The sequence below is a fragment of the Carassius carassius genome, chromosome 23, assembly GCF_963082965.1.
Source record: "Carassius carassius chromosome 23, fCarCar2.1, whole genome shotgun sequence".
NCBI classification, from domain to species: domain Eukaryota; kingdom Metazoa; phylum Chordata; class Actinopteri; order Cypriniformes; family Cyprinidae; genus Carassius; species Carassius carassius.
Window position 1 is genome coordinate 18,334,052 of NC_081777.1, and position 15,192 is coordinate 18,349,243.

Here is a 15,192-nt window from a genome sequence, read left to right on the forward strand (position 1 = left end):
AAAATTGTGAATATGAATGGGAATATAATTCAGAGATATTTCACTCATAAAATTTCTAAGGGGGGCAATAATTGTGTCCAATGAGTATTTGAGAAAAACCTTTATTTCATAATGGTATCTCCCCCGTTTTAAATTCTTATTATCCAATGAAAGGATAAACATTTTTTTAATAAAAGATCAAAAGGATTAACAATGCAGATGAATTTTCACAGCCTTCTTTGACAATATTTACCAAGGGGGCTGATATTTTTGGCCAGACTGTATATAATAAATCCTCGCAAGACAATTTTTTTTTAATGCCTTTATTGATTTGAGGAGTGTTTCAGTATTTAGAAGAGATTAAAGTTGAGAAAATATTTAAGAAAAGTTTAATTTCAGAATAACACTTCAGAACATGTAAGATCAGAACATGTAAATGTAGTAAAATCAAAGTAACCGTGGAGCAGGATGACTGCATGCGATCTCACAGGTATTTAGCACAAACATAACCCAGTGAGGTTGAACAGGCTTCATCATTCCAACGGTAACCTATGGGGTTAAAAAAATTAAATGTGTCATTCTCATCATTATTGTCATGATAGATTCAAAATAAAATAGAATGTTTAAGACATGTTTGACAAATGAACCATTTCACATTACCGGTTGATGTGAGATTATATGATTGCAAATAATTGTAAATAAAAAAACCACACTGCATTCTTACTGTCGAAGTTGAACTCCCCACAGTTCTCGGTTTGCTGACCGTCAGGTTGTCCAGGGCCCCAGTAGGTGAAGTCAAATGGAGTTCCATCAGTCCACAACCAATCTCCTACCTAAAGAGCAAAGACATTTGTTATAAGAGTGCTCTAGTGTACTTGGACTCCATTTAGAAGGTCATTTAGTTTGGCTTTGAAAAAGTCAAACCATCTACACAAACTTTGGAGATTTTAGTCATGACAAACAAACTAGACAAAGCAAAGCAAAACAAAAAAGGCCACACAACTTTACTTACTTGTTCACCATCATGAGTACCAAACCAACAGCGTGTGGAGGAAGAAGGCAAAAGACTCAGGAGAAAATCATGTTCTATTTTACTATGTACAGATGCGAGATTTGCATCCAGACTTTGGCATTCCCTCTAAAGACAGAGATTTTTTTTTTTGTCAATACAAGATAATCTTTTTTAGCATAAAGCATTTTTAAACAACATTTTCAAACAATGTCAGGTCTGACAGATGTTCTTTTTTGCTCAGCATGAGTTTTCTGTCAAATTTATTTACATAAGGAAGTTTTATTTAAAAAATAATAAAAATCATCTTGTAACTAATACTTTACCTCTGCTGTGACCCAGTTGACCGCCTGAGAGAAGAACTTGAAGCATCGGACTCCAAAATTTGTCCATCCATGGGGGCATTTTTGTACTAAATGAACTATACAGTAAATAAACATAAGAGATATTATAATAATATTATGATAAATATTAGTTGGGTTGAATATCATACATTTCCTGCTAGCCTTTTCCATAAAGCTACAAAACATCAAAGGTTTGGCAGAAAAGCTTTTAAAATTCATTAAGGAGTTTTTACAAATAAATATATTTGTTACCTTCTGCGTTCCCCATGGAGAACACAATGAAAAGAAGCACAAGACTTCTCGGCATTGCCATGATGAAACTGAAAAATAAAAGTTAAGCATTAAAAAATTAAAAAGATATATTATACTGCACATTGTGGATTGTCAATGTATTTTAAAGACAAAGATACTTTATGTCAAAAGGTAATTCAGTAGGTCTCTGTGCCAAAACTCACCTTGGTTTTTAGATTGTTGCCTTTAGAATCTCAGAGGATGATGTTGTGAAGTTTCAGAAAGTGCCCTGCTTATATACTTTACTTGAAGTCAGCTGTGTATAAGCCACGAGGATCAGAGGCGTCACGTGCCTCCTCAGATTTCTAGGACAAGCAGATTTTGAACGCAGCTTCCAAAAGAAGAGACAACAGAAAATGTGACCTTAACTCACACTTGAAAAAGCTGTGCTGTATGAAAATTATTATATTGTATTATATATATATATGAATTTGATACATACATAATCATGAAAAATAATACTGTAAATATCAAAAAGATACCATCTAAAAGCATCTCTCTCTACGGAGGTGTGGTCTGTTTGTACAATAGGAAGGAAATAGGAAGGAATTTATTTTCTAAAACAGTTGTCGTACAAGACAGACAAACTAACGAACCCTTGCTCTAAAAGTAATGTAATTACATCTGCATTAAATTTAATAGAAAATAAATTGTGTTTAGAAAGCAAGCATTTCCTTTTTGTTCGGCAAAGACTGCAATGATTATTAATGCGTAACGGTCAAATATAATTTTATGTTATTACTTTTTTCTTTCTTTTTTCACAGTTTTCTTCAATTTTATCAAATAGCCTACAGTACACACCTTGATTTGATTATATATATCTGTGTGTGTGTGTGTGTGTGTGCACGTGTGTGTGTGTGTGTGTGTGTGTGTGCATGTGTTGTTTCAACTGAAAAAATATACAACTAAACTTAAAATTTTAAGGCAGCGGGGTAACAAGTTCTTTTAAGATGGCTCCACATATTGCTTTTACAGTGATGGAGAAAGAGAAATGGGTCGAACCATATATATTAGGCTACCCCTGCATTTATTGCATGTACTGAGGAAATCTTTTGTGTGTGTGTGTAAAAATAACTCCAGAGTATCCTTTAATGAATGAAGCAGTATGTTGCATCGCGTTCTTCCTCTAAGGTATCATAATTTAAGGCTTATTCCTCATAGCGCAAATTATTCAAAAAATCCATTAAATTATATAACCAGACAGAGCTTGATTTGTTGAATAAGTATGTGTATGATAAGTTCAGCGATTGTTGGTTGGTTTCATACAGTACAGTATTTAAACAGGAGTAGGCTATACACAAGTTTTCTGATGTTTCTCATGAGGCAAGTGAGGCAAGTATTACATTTTCGGTTCAGTTTTGAAATGCATTTCATAAAGTTGTTCACAGAGACGGCACAAAGCACACAAACTTTTGCTTTCTTTATTTTACAAAAGCATTTAGTAACGTTTTAGTATCATTGCCTATACAAATACCAGTTTAAATTTTCTAACGCTTTCTTATTCTTATCCGAACTAATCTGAACAATTATTTCTAACTCATTTTCAAAATTCTCCATTTTTGAGGGTCGAAAATACCAGAGTATTTTCTCAGCTGTTTCTCATTTCTCCTTATTAGAAAATCATTATCAGAAAGTACACACAGATCAGACCTTAAACACACCTTGCACTGTTGCAATGAGTGGGTGATGAAAATCTTGCAGTGGTGTTACGTGTAAATATACGTCTTGACATTTACTTTGGATGCTGTAGAACTTTTACAATAAAAGAACAATTAAGTTGTATTCAGATGAAGTGTTATTCATATGATCAATTGTTTTAACTGATAAATAAAGATTAATATTGCTTGTCTGGGCATTTTACTTCTAAATGAATCTTTGTTTTAAATGTATTGTATATATATATATATATATATATATATATATATATATTTACTTTTAAATATATACAATTTTAAACAAACCCACGTGGAAGATTCCCCACCTTTAGTTGCATGTGTGAGCTGGAATTTACTGTACCACAAACCGGTTTTGCCAGTTTTTCATTTTGTTCCTTTGCCCCTAAACAATGACTAGTAATCAGACAAGTTCCAGGTTAGCAGTACAAAAATACATAAAAACGACCATGCCAAATGTAGTAAATGAATGCTCTGGTTAAGTGAGGTGGTGGGAGGAAATATGGGCTATTTAGAAACGTACACATACAGAAAAAATTAAGTGATGCACAGAACAATGAAATGTGGTGAGAACGCCACACAGAAAGTGTGATAGGGTGAGTAAAATCGTAATTTGAGGGGCTTTTTGGGTGAAAACGGGAATATTGTGCATGGTTTTTAAAAGAGGTGTATTTATAGATTTGGTGTATGGCCTGAGAACCTCAGCGACCAGAGTGACTAAATATGAATATATTGTTAACAGATATGAAATGTATTTGAAGTTATTTATGAATGATTTAGGTGTGTTTTATGTGATTTAACTTTGTCAGGAATATCGTGAATCAGTTTACATGTGTATATTTGTAGATTTGATGCACTCCCATGAGAACCTCAATGACCAAAGTGGTCAGAATTGAATATTGCTGTGCTAACAGGTATGAAGTGTATTTGAAGTTATTTTGGAACGATTATTGAAAAGGAGTTGATTTAGATGTGCTTTGTGTAATTGGACTGTTTATATTTTGTGTATTTTTGGGACAGATTGCCATGGTTTTGATTTAATTTGTCTCATTTCTTTGAATTTATTTTATTTGTGTAGAATTGATTTGAGTTGAGAATTTCTGGTTTGAGTGATTGGTGGCAATGATTGGTGCATCATATGTTCCTCTTCAGGAACTCGAGCTGCGTCGAGAACGAATGGGGAACGCGTCCAGCATGACGTCTCTGAATAATGTGTATAATCAGTCCAATGGAAGGACGAGACGTTATAGGCGGGTGACGTCAGAGACCAGGAAGCATAAAACCATGAGCGGCGAAACTGGTAATCAGTCTTTTGTTTTCAGCAAGCGCTCTTTGTGTGTGTGTGTGTCAGTCGCTATCTGTTTGTGAGTCTTATTTAGTGTTGTTTGTCCACTGATAAACTCCATTGTCAAAGCTTCAATCAAGAGAAGTTTTGGGCGAGAGCAGGCAGCGTTCAGGCTGTGTTTTCCCTGCCAAAAAAAAAATAAAAAATGGTAGGGACACACGCAGCTTGTGTGTTGTCTGCTTGAGAGTGAAGCGCGCAGTGTCAGCTCTCAAGGGAGCTGAGGGCTGTGATGCGAGCCTTTTGCTTCACTCTAAGCAGTCTCTCTTTGAGAGCCTTCTTAGACTGGCATTTCTCACAGTGCCAACCCCGCTTTCGCCGAGACGAAATAGTGTCTGTGCATTTATTTGCAATCAAGTCAACGATATCCCTGTAAATGAGGTGACCCCAGCTAAGCAAGCCAGAGGTGACAGCGGCAAGGAACTGAAACTCCATCAGTGACAGAATGGAGAAAAAAACCTTGGGAGAAACCAGGCTCAGTTGGGGGGCCAGTTCTCCTCTGACCAGACGAAACCAGTAGATCAATTCCAAGTCTATGCAAAGTCAGATTGTGCAGAAGAATCATCTGTTTTCTGTGGTCTTGTCCTGGTGGTCATCTGAGACAAGGTCTTTACAGGGGATCTGTATCTGGGGCTCTAGTTGTCCTGGTCTCCGCTGTCTTTCAGGGATGTAGAGGTCCTTTCTAGGTGCTGATCCACCATCTGGTCTGGATACGACTGGATCCGGGTGACTGCAGTGACTCTCTGATCTGGATACAGACTGGATCTGGTGGCTACGGTGACCTCGGAATAAGAGAGAAACAGACAAATATTAGCGTAGATGCCATTCTTCTAATGATGTAGCAAGTACATAGGGTGTTATGGGAAGTGTTCCCGGTTCCGGTTTACCTAATTAATGCAGCCTAAAAATCCTTTAATGGATTTGGATATTAAAAACACATTAGAATGTTATGTGTAAGCCAGGTTAAAGAGATGGGTCTTTAATTGAGATTTAAACTGCAAGAGTGTATCTGCCTCCCGAACAATGTTAGGTAGGTTATTCCAGAGTTTAGGCGCCAAATAGGAAAAGGATCTGCCGTCCGCAGTTGATTTTGATATTCTAGGTATTATCAAATTGGCGTTATTATTGCCGTCCATTTTGTAATAGTGACTTGTTAATTGGTTGCCATTCCAAGCACTGGTTTACAGTGTATAAAAACCCGTTGCAAGTAACTGTACAAAGATAAGGGATAATTTTAAATAGCTCTGAAATTTAGTTAGAGGGAGTTGTTTATCCAATTTCTAACCCCTCAATATATATATATATATTAGGGGTGTAACGGTACATGTATTCGTACCGGACCGTTTCGGTACAGGGTTTTCGGTACGGTTCACGTGTGTACCGAATGAAACACCGTTTTCTGTGTCTTTACACACCAGAATCATGCCTGACGCGGCGCTGACGCGCGGCTTCTGCTGTAGGTGACCAGGAACTTGTCTTCACGACAACAATATCTATACTTCATGTTGAGCATAAATATAAAGCCTACTGATAAAGGACACCGTCAACAGTATTGACGGCAAAATAGACTATGTTTGACAGGTGCAATATGCCAGTGTGTCACCGGCCTAAGGTTTTCAAAAGGCATCACGTGAGTGTGAACATCACTACAACTAGGAAAAAACGATTTTAACTCAAACGCAGCTCCCGTCGGCTTTTGCTCTTAATTCCGATCGGTCCAACGCAATAACGAAATCTGAGCAGGTCTAAAAACTGAAACTGTTGATGCTGCACTCTACACTTTGGAAAAGTTATATATATTTTTTAAATATGAGCAGGCCTACAAGCTGGGATTGGTAATGCTGTACTTTAATCATAGTTATCTATTTATATTTTTCATTATATTTTATTATATGATATTGGTTTGAGACTGAGAGTATTTTATTTAGTGGAGAACTTTGCAGCAGTATTTTATTTCTTATTCTTTTTTTATTTTATATATATGTAAACAAATTGTTAAAGTTTATAGTAATAAACAACCTGCAGTTTAATGTTTGCATTTCTTTCCCTTACTGAACCGAACCGTGACTTTAAAACCGAGGTACGTACCGAACCGTGATTTTTGCGTACCGTTACACCCCTAATATATATATATATATATATATATATATATATATATATATATATATATATATATATATATATATTGGAAATTAAGTAGCTGTACTCTTATCTTTCACCATGGATTCAAAGCTTGAGGAATTTATTAGTGCTCCATCTGAAGATCTGTTGGATGGTTTTTCTAAAGAGCAACTCAATTACAAGATTTGTTTGTCAAGTCAAGATAAACGTCTAAAAGATAGTATTAAAACTATTATTAAGAATGAGTTATCTGAACATGGAGTTTTGGAGTCTCAGTCTTTGGAAGATGCTTCATCTTTTGTTAGTGCTGCATCAATGTCTCCTCTAACATTTGAACAACAAAAACAATCGTTGTTAATTCAAATGGAAATGATAAAAGAAACGGTAGAAGCACAAAATAGTGGTACCTGTTCATCTGTGTCCTGTTCTGTGTTTCAGGATGAGCATATGGACCTGTCAAACATGCCCAGTGAGTACCTCGACCTGAAAAGTGTTCAGTAAGCTGCTTTTCTACCTCTGCATCGCCCCTATGAATGTGCAATAGACTTATTACCAGGCACATCTCGCATCTCTCTGCCTAAGGGCAAACTTTATTCATTTTCTGTCCCAGACAGGGAGGCCATGGAGAAATTATATTTCTGATTCTCTAGCAGCCAAGATCATTCGCCCTTCTTCGCCGGCGGGGTTTTCTTTTTCTTGACAAAGAAAGATGGGTTTCTTTCTCCCTGTATCGACTATCGAGGATTGAAAAACATCACGGTGAAGAATACATATCCTTTGCTGTTGATGTATTCTTCCTTTGAATGTATGCAGGGGCATCCTTTTTCACAAAATTGGACCCACACAATAATTATTTGATTCGCATAAGGGAGGGGGATGCATAGAAGACTACTTTTTGGGCTTTCCAATGCCCCTGCAGTCCTTTATGCACTCGTCAATGACATGTTGAGAGAGATGCTAGATCAGTTCATTTGTGATGAAATGCTGATATTTTCATGCTGATATTTTCTCACTCTCTCCAGGAACCAGCTTCAGAGGCTGTTACAGAATGGTCTTTATGTCAAGGTGGAAAAATGCACTGTCCATGGACAGTCTGTTTCTTTTTTGGGTTACATTGTGTAGGTCAAGGGGATGCGCATGAATCTCAACAAAATTGAGGCCATAGTTGATTGGCCAACTCCAGATTCCCACAAGGCCCTGCAGAGGTTTCTGGGCTTTTCCAAGTTTTACCGGTGTTTTATTTGCAATTTCAGCCAGCTAGCTGCCCCTTTGACTGCCTTAACTTCCACCAAAACTGAAGCTGAAGCTACGTTTGCCAAACTGAAGAGCTGCTTCATTTCAGCTCCCATCCTTATCACCCCTGATCCTTCCCGGCAGTTTGTGGTGGAGGTTGATGTGTCAGAGGTGGGAGATGATGCATCCTATCCCAGTGTTCTTTCTCGAATGGTAAGATGCATCTTCGCATGCATTTTTCTCACAATTTGTCTTCCGCTGAATGCAACTATGGCATTGGTAATAGAGAGCTGCTGGCAGTCAAGCTTACCTTGGTGGAATGGCGTCATTGGTTCGAAGGTTTGGGTTTTTTTTTTGACATTTGGATGGATCATAAGAATCTTGAGAACATCAAGTCTGCTAAAACAGTGAATCTCAACCCTTTGGAGTACAGGGCCCCAGTCCAATTTAAAACCATCCTCTGGGACCCCCAGAACAAAATTTAATTCTGTAGTAACATGGGAGATTGATTCGAAAGTTTGCATGGCCTCACAAGGGGTAAAGGCCCTGCTCGGATGCCCACCGTTTGTTTGTGCCAGAGACTTAATGGTCCGATTTCATTTGAAGGAGACATTGTTCCAAGGTGGCTTGTCATCGTGGGGTGAATCATTCTATGTTTCTTATTAAACAACAGTTCTGGTGGCCATCTATGGCTCGCAATATACAATGTTTTGTTTTGGCTTGCTCTGTCTGTGCCATTTCTAAGACTTCCAGTTTACCACCTGCTGGACTCCTTCAGCTGCTGTCAGTTCCCTCAAGACCCTGGTCCCACATTTCAATAGATTTCATCACAGGTATACCACCCTCAAATGGGAACACGGTGGTTTTGACTAATCTTCAAAGTAGTCCATGTGACATCAGAGGGTCCGTTAGAATTTTTTTAAGCATCGAAAATACATTTTGGTCCAAAAATAGCAAAAACTCCGACTTTATTAAGCATTGTTTTCTCTTCCGGGTCTGTTGTGAGCCCGTTCACTGCAGTGTAGTGATATCCGGTTCGCGAATGAATCACTCTACGTAACCGGATCTACTTGAACCAGTTCACCAAATTGAACTGAATCGTTTGAAACTGTTCGCATCTCTAATAAGCATTAATCCACAAATGACTTAAGCTGTTAACTTTTTTTTGATGTGGCTGACACTCCCTCTGAGTTCAAACAAACCAATATCCCGGAGTAATTCATTTACTCACACAGTACACTGACTGAACTGCTGTGAAGAGAGAACTGAAGATGAATGCCAAGCCGATTATTAGTATATTCACTGTATTTATTTGTGCTGATGCTTGTAGTTAGATGATTCTTCTTTTTTTTTTTGTATAGCTTTTCCATGAATATAGCACATACCAAACCATACCGAAACCGTAGGGTGGCCATATTCGCCCGTTCATACGGGACATGTCCCGGCAAGGATTTTAAAATTGCCTAAAACATCCACAGCAGTTTTACCTATAACATGTAGGTATTGTACATAATCGACCAATCGTGGGGCTGCGTGTGAGAAGGTGAGATCTAGAGGGAACGATCAAAGCGATGCAAATATGCGCACGTGTTTGTTCGTTCGACTGACTTGAAGCGTCACTGTGCACAAACCCCCCCCCCCCCCCAAAAAAAATGCGCCACAATGCTACAAGTCGAACAAACAAACATGTGAAAGCGATTCAAAAGCATAAGGAGCCGTCTGCTCTGTTCTTTATAGCTCTCATGAATGTTACACAATGATCAACCTGCACAGTGCAAATAGCCAAAGCCTGGATATTTTAGGCATTATTGAAATCCTGGCTGGGATGTGTCCGGTATGAACGGCGCATATGGCCACCCTACGAAACCGTGACTCTTAAAACGTGATACAAATTGAGCCATGAAAAAGTTGAACCGTTCCACCCCTAGTATAAACCATAAGCCCTTTTCACACTGCATGTCGGAACTGGCAAATTGCCGGAACATTGCCGGGTCGCCTTCTGTGTGAAAGTAAACACGTCCCGGGATTGAACCCGGGTCGAGGACCTAGTAACATTGCCGGGTTCAGTCCCGGAATGAGCGCTGTGTGAACAAAAGCCAGATCTAATGCTGTGTCGTAGTGATGACGCACGTTATCGCGTGACTCTTTTACCGGCTGTTTTGAAGGAAGAACAACGTTCATGACAAAAAAATATGTGCAAACTGTAATGAAGCAGAGATCAGTTAGTTCCTCACTTTCCGCGCTGACGCTGAGTTCGTTCGCTAGCTCTAGTGAAAGTATAACATGCCTAGCATTTTCACATATCCCGGGTAATCACTGGCAGTGTGAAAGTGCAAAATCTAGCGAAGCGGGAACAATTGCCGGAACACTTTACCTGTGTATTTGCCGGAATCGCAGTGTGAAAGGGGCTCTAGTGTGTGGTGATACTATCATAAAACTTAAGTTTAGGCTCTAAACATCATTTTGTAAACTAAATCAAATAAAATTTATCTAAAGCTGGATATTGTGCATTGTCGTATATAGCCTATACAAGGACAAGACCATAACTTACAGTAAAATCATGCATTTGAGTTTACTATTTAGTACTGAAAAAAGGTTGTATAGGATTTATAGATTAAGTGGAGACTGATAAATCTCAAATATATTAAAAATATTTAATTGCTGCCACTGTTTTATTAGTGATTCAGGCATAAGACGGATTCACTTTATACAATGTGCAACAGTTGCATCTAGCGTCCTAATTGTGTAAGGCTGGTAATTTTTGTACACTAATTTTGTATTAAATAATGTATTTTGTGCATTGAAATAGGCAACTCATACCAGCCTGTCTGGCACCAACATCATGCTCGGTGTGAACTTCATTTGAAGTCCTCTTCACCACATCTAGATGCCAAAATGCTGTTGCTGCCAAGTGATTGGCTGATTTTGAAGAAATTGAACAGGTGTACCTAATAAAGTTCCCAGAGAGTGTATATTTTCAAATGTAATTTATCCGTGATGGCAAAGCTGAATTTTTAGTCTTAGTGTATGCTGACTTGATGCACAAGAAAAAAATTCTTCTTATTATTAATTTTGAAAAATAAGTTGTGCTGTGAAATTGCAATATTTTGTAACATTCTAAATGTCACTATTGCTTTGATCAATGTAGTGCTATTAAGAAATTATAAAAAAAGTCCTACTGACTCCAAACATTTGAACTGGTAGTGTATATTATTAGTTAGCTGGAATGGTTTGGAGGTGACTAAAATATCTGTTTAGAAGAAAACTATTCCCTCTGGAATTTCCTATGGTATTTTAAAAGTGTGTTTTTTGCTAGCCTGCTGCAGACAGGTACTGTACATCATGGCTACAACTAGCACAACCATGTGAGCTATGTACTTAAATAGCAGCTTGTTAGACACTTATGTTTTTAAAGGTCAAAAAATTAATGTTTGATGTTTTGAATACACAAAACAGCCAAATCAGTCTTTGCCTTCAATTTTGTTCCCCTCAATTGAAATCATTATTCTAAAAGCCTTCAGGAAATTCCTGAGTGATCCCATAGAGAATTAGCCTTCCAAACTTTCCTGCAAATTGAAGTTGTGACCCTAAAACAGTGGTTCTCAACGAGGAGGCTAGAGGACCCACAAGCCTAAGTGACTAAAAAAGTATTTAAGTAAATAATATTAGTATATTAAAATAATACAAATATAATTAAATTAAAATAAAATGCTAAAAAAGTAAAGTCAAGCTGTAAGCTAAACACTAATTCTAAGAATTATTTCTATAATATAATAAAAAAGCATAATAAAATTCTTTTAATTGAAGGACAGTTCTTAAAAAAATGAATTTATTAATTCATTAAATATAACAATGTGCCAAGTTTCTGTTAATAAAAAAAGTTTGTAAAGGAAAAAAACAGCAGAATTATTCAAAATATCTCTGTAATATTGTGTCAGAAAATTGGAGGCTGAAAAGGCTGTGAACCACAACTCTAAATACAATAAAACAGAAAATATGTGCTTTTAAAAACAGGAACCATAACTGTACACGTGTCATGGTGAGTTTGTCATGTAGTGTGAAAACTTGAACTAAAAAAAAGGTGAACCCAATTGCAGATAACCAGATCACAGTTCTGAGGGAATGTCTTCACATCTTTAAATTCAATGAAAATGCAAGTCTAAAATCTCCACAAGATAAATCCAGAAAGTCACCTCAAAATGTTCCAATAGTGCAGAAAGGTTTGACATGAGTATCAAAAAGGAAATACCAAATGTCCACAAAGTTAATCCAGAAGGCAAAAAATGTACAGGAATCCTTCCAAAAACAAATGAAATGTCAACGCTTTGAAAACAAAACTTCCATAGGTCCACAAAGCAAATCCATACTGCATACACAAAGTTCAAAGAAATCCATTCAAAAACAAAAGAAATGTCAATGCTTCCAAAAATTAACTACCATAGGTCCACAAAGTAAATCCAAAGGCATTAAAAAAAATTCACAAAGAAAATCTGAGTGACTACAAACTGTTTCAAAGAGCACATCAAAAAAAATCTAAACAAAGGAATTATACCATTTGCACAAAGTTGTTTAAGGAAAAATACATTAAGTATGGCATGAGACTGACCTAGACTTGGTCATGGCATAGGAAACACGGAGCAAAGTACTCAGGAAAGGGTGGCTTAAATACATAACCAGAAACAAAGCACAGGTGACAACTACTAGACATAATATTGACAGAGACTGAAACCCAACAAAAAGGAAGTGGGGGTCTCTAGTGGTCAGAAATAGGTCCACAACCCTGACAGGACCCCCAATTCAGGGTCAAGGATATCTAACGCATTCTCATCCCAAGGCGTCATATACTAACCCTCTTGACATTTCGTCAACATCCTACGCATATGGCACCCTCTAGCGTCAATATGAGACACAGATTATGGGTTAAGGTTAGGGTTAGGGTTAGACCGCTAGGAGGCGCCTTATGGCCCATTTTTATCTGCTTCTAATATTGACGCTAGAGGGTGCCATGTGCGTAGGATGTTGACGAAATGTCAAAAGGGTCAGTACATGACGCCTTGGGATGAGAACGGTCTGAGATATCCCAGGAAGGGACCCAGGAGCATTTCTCTGGGCCATAGCCTTCCCAGTCCACCAGGTACTGAAGGGATTTCAATATGTGACAATAGCCCAGTATCCAATGGACCGTGTAAGCAGGCTGGCCCCCAGTGATTCGAGAAGAAGTGGGAGGTCTGATTGGAAAGGAGAAAAAAACAACAGGTTTTAGTAAAGACAAGTAGCATTTCCTGAGCGTAAATTTAGGTGCGGCTGATTCTGGGTCGTTGCACTAGTTTAAAATAAACTCAAAAATATATAATTTTGGCAGAAATCTAATGTCCTTGAGTTATTCAGCCTGTGAGTGGCACGCTAATGATAATCGACAGGCTCGACATAGGCACACACAGAATGTTACTGAATTATTGCCTTAATATTTTCTCCAAATGTTGATTAAGAATGTTACAAACTGGAGAGGAATTTAAGTGAGGAAACAAATATCATGTCTCATCTCATAACAAACAAAAAACAAACAAAACAAAAGGATATATAGGCTTTTTCACATGAAGTAAGCACATTTAAGCTAAGTGTGATGTGATGTTAACATGATTGTATCACAATAAAAGTATCACAATAAAAGTAGAGCGTGCCAGTGGCGTAGTAAGCACTTGACTAACTTCCCATACCTTATGGTTTCTGTTGTGTTGCCCTTGCCTGGTGGAATCGTGTGGCTTGGGATTTCTATTCCTTTCTTTGTTCATACCATGTATGTAGATTTTAGGGGGGAAGTCGTGGCCTAATGGTTAGAGAGTCGGACTCCCAATCGAAAGGTTGTGAGTTCGAGTCCCGGGCCGGCAGGAATTGTGGGTGGGGGGAGTGCATGTACAGTTCTCTCACCACCTTCAATACCATGACTTAGGTGCCCTTGAGCAAGGCATCGAACCCCCAACTGCTCCCCGGGCGCCGCAGCATAAATGGCTGCCCACTGCTCCGGGTGTGTGCTCACAGTGTGTGTGTGTGTGTGTTCACTGCTCTGTGTGTGTGCATTTCGGATGGGTTAAATGCAGAGCACAAATTCTGAGTATGGGTCACCATACTTGGCTGAATGTCACTTCACTATTCACTATTCACTAGATGAATGGAAGTTGAGGAAAGATGATTTTCCCTTGCCGAAAATCAAAGAGTCTCTTGACACTCTCTCTGGAGCTCTGTGGTTCACAACGATGGACTTGGCAAGCAGGTACAATCAGAACAACCAAAAACTGCATTCTGTACCCCATTTGGCGTTTTTGAGTGGAATCGTATGTATGGCCTTTGGCCTGTGCAACGTGCCAAGTACATTTCAAAGGCTATTGAATAGAATCTTCGGGGTCCAGCATTGCCAGTCTCTGTTATTGTACTTGGATGATGTCATCTTGTTTTCTCCCTCTGTTGCAGAACATCTAGAGCAGCTGGAGCCCTGGCCTCCATCATGTGCACCTTCTACAGAGGCGCCATCGAGTAGGGCTGTGCAATTAATCGCATTTTTCCATAAACGAATCGTTTCCGTTTATATAACGTGTGAATATATCCTCTATTGTATTCTACAACAAAAACAATCAGAGCGCCTCGCTATCACTAGTTTTATTTTGATCTCCCGGGTCGGCTATTAGCTTTTAGCCCGTTAGCATCAGCGGCGTGGTTGCAGCTAACTGCGCTTACATTGCTAATACTCTATTCACACACATTACCACTGCTGTACTCACTGTAACTTGCTTTAATGGCGGATGAATGTCTCCACTCTGTGCAGCTCGAGCTCGAGGCCGTGGGAAAGCAGATTCGCGACCTGGAGGTGAGGCAGGCCCAGCTGAGAGAGCGGAGAGCCGCGCTGGAATCATCCCGGGCTGACGCTCACAAGTCCGGGGTAAGTATACAGTGATCTGCTAACAGTCCCATCACGTCTACTCCGTGTGTTTCTCTGCACAGGCCCGGTGCACCCAGGACGCGATCTTCCCAGATGTCCTTCACTGCGAACGCCGGGACACCACGGACCCTGGGTGCATCCACAGCGGAGGACGCGAGCCGGGTCCCGGGCGACGACTTCTCCCCCTCCTGCCTTCGACATCTCCATCCGGAACCGCTTCGCTCCCCTCCGCGAGACAGGACGCGACGCTGTGATCATCGGAGACT

General features: G+C 38.9%; 1 protein-coding gene across 4 annotated transcripts in view; it reads right to left on the reverse strand.

The window, feature by feature from the left end:
• Positions 1-286: 286 nt before the first annotated feature.
• The window catches only part of LOC132101425 (galactose-specific lectin nattectin-like), a 116,013-nt gene continuing 101,107 nt past the window's right edge, over positions 287-15,192 (reverse strand). Inside the window, exons 1-5 of one of the 4 annotated variants that reach the window (XM_059506377.1) lie at positions 1,585-1,980; positions 1,315-1,400; positions 992-1,117; positions 704-812; positions 287-528 (exon numbers count right to left, since the gene is read on the reverse strand). In XM_059506377.1, the coding sequence (XP_059362360.1) occupies positions 464-528; positions 704-812; positions 992-1,117; positions 1,315-1,400; positions 1,585-1,645 (447 nt within the window). In that variant the 5' untranslated portion in view covers positions 1,646-1,980 and the 3' untranslated portion in view covers positions 287-463. Of the gene's footprint in view, positions 529-703; positions 813-991; positions 1,118-1,314; positions 1,410-1,584; positions 1,981-15,192 lie in introns of those variants that run through there. The other 3 variants (XM_059506376.1, XM_059506380.1, XM_059506378.1) reach the window with 3 other exon arrangements.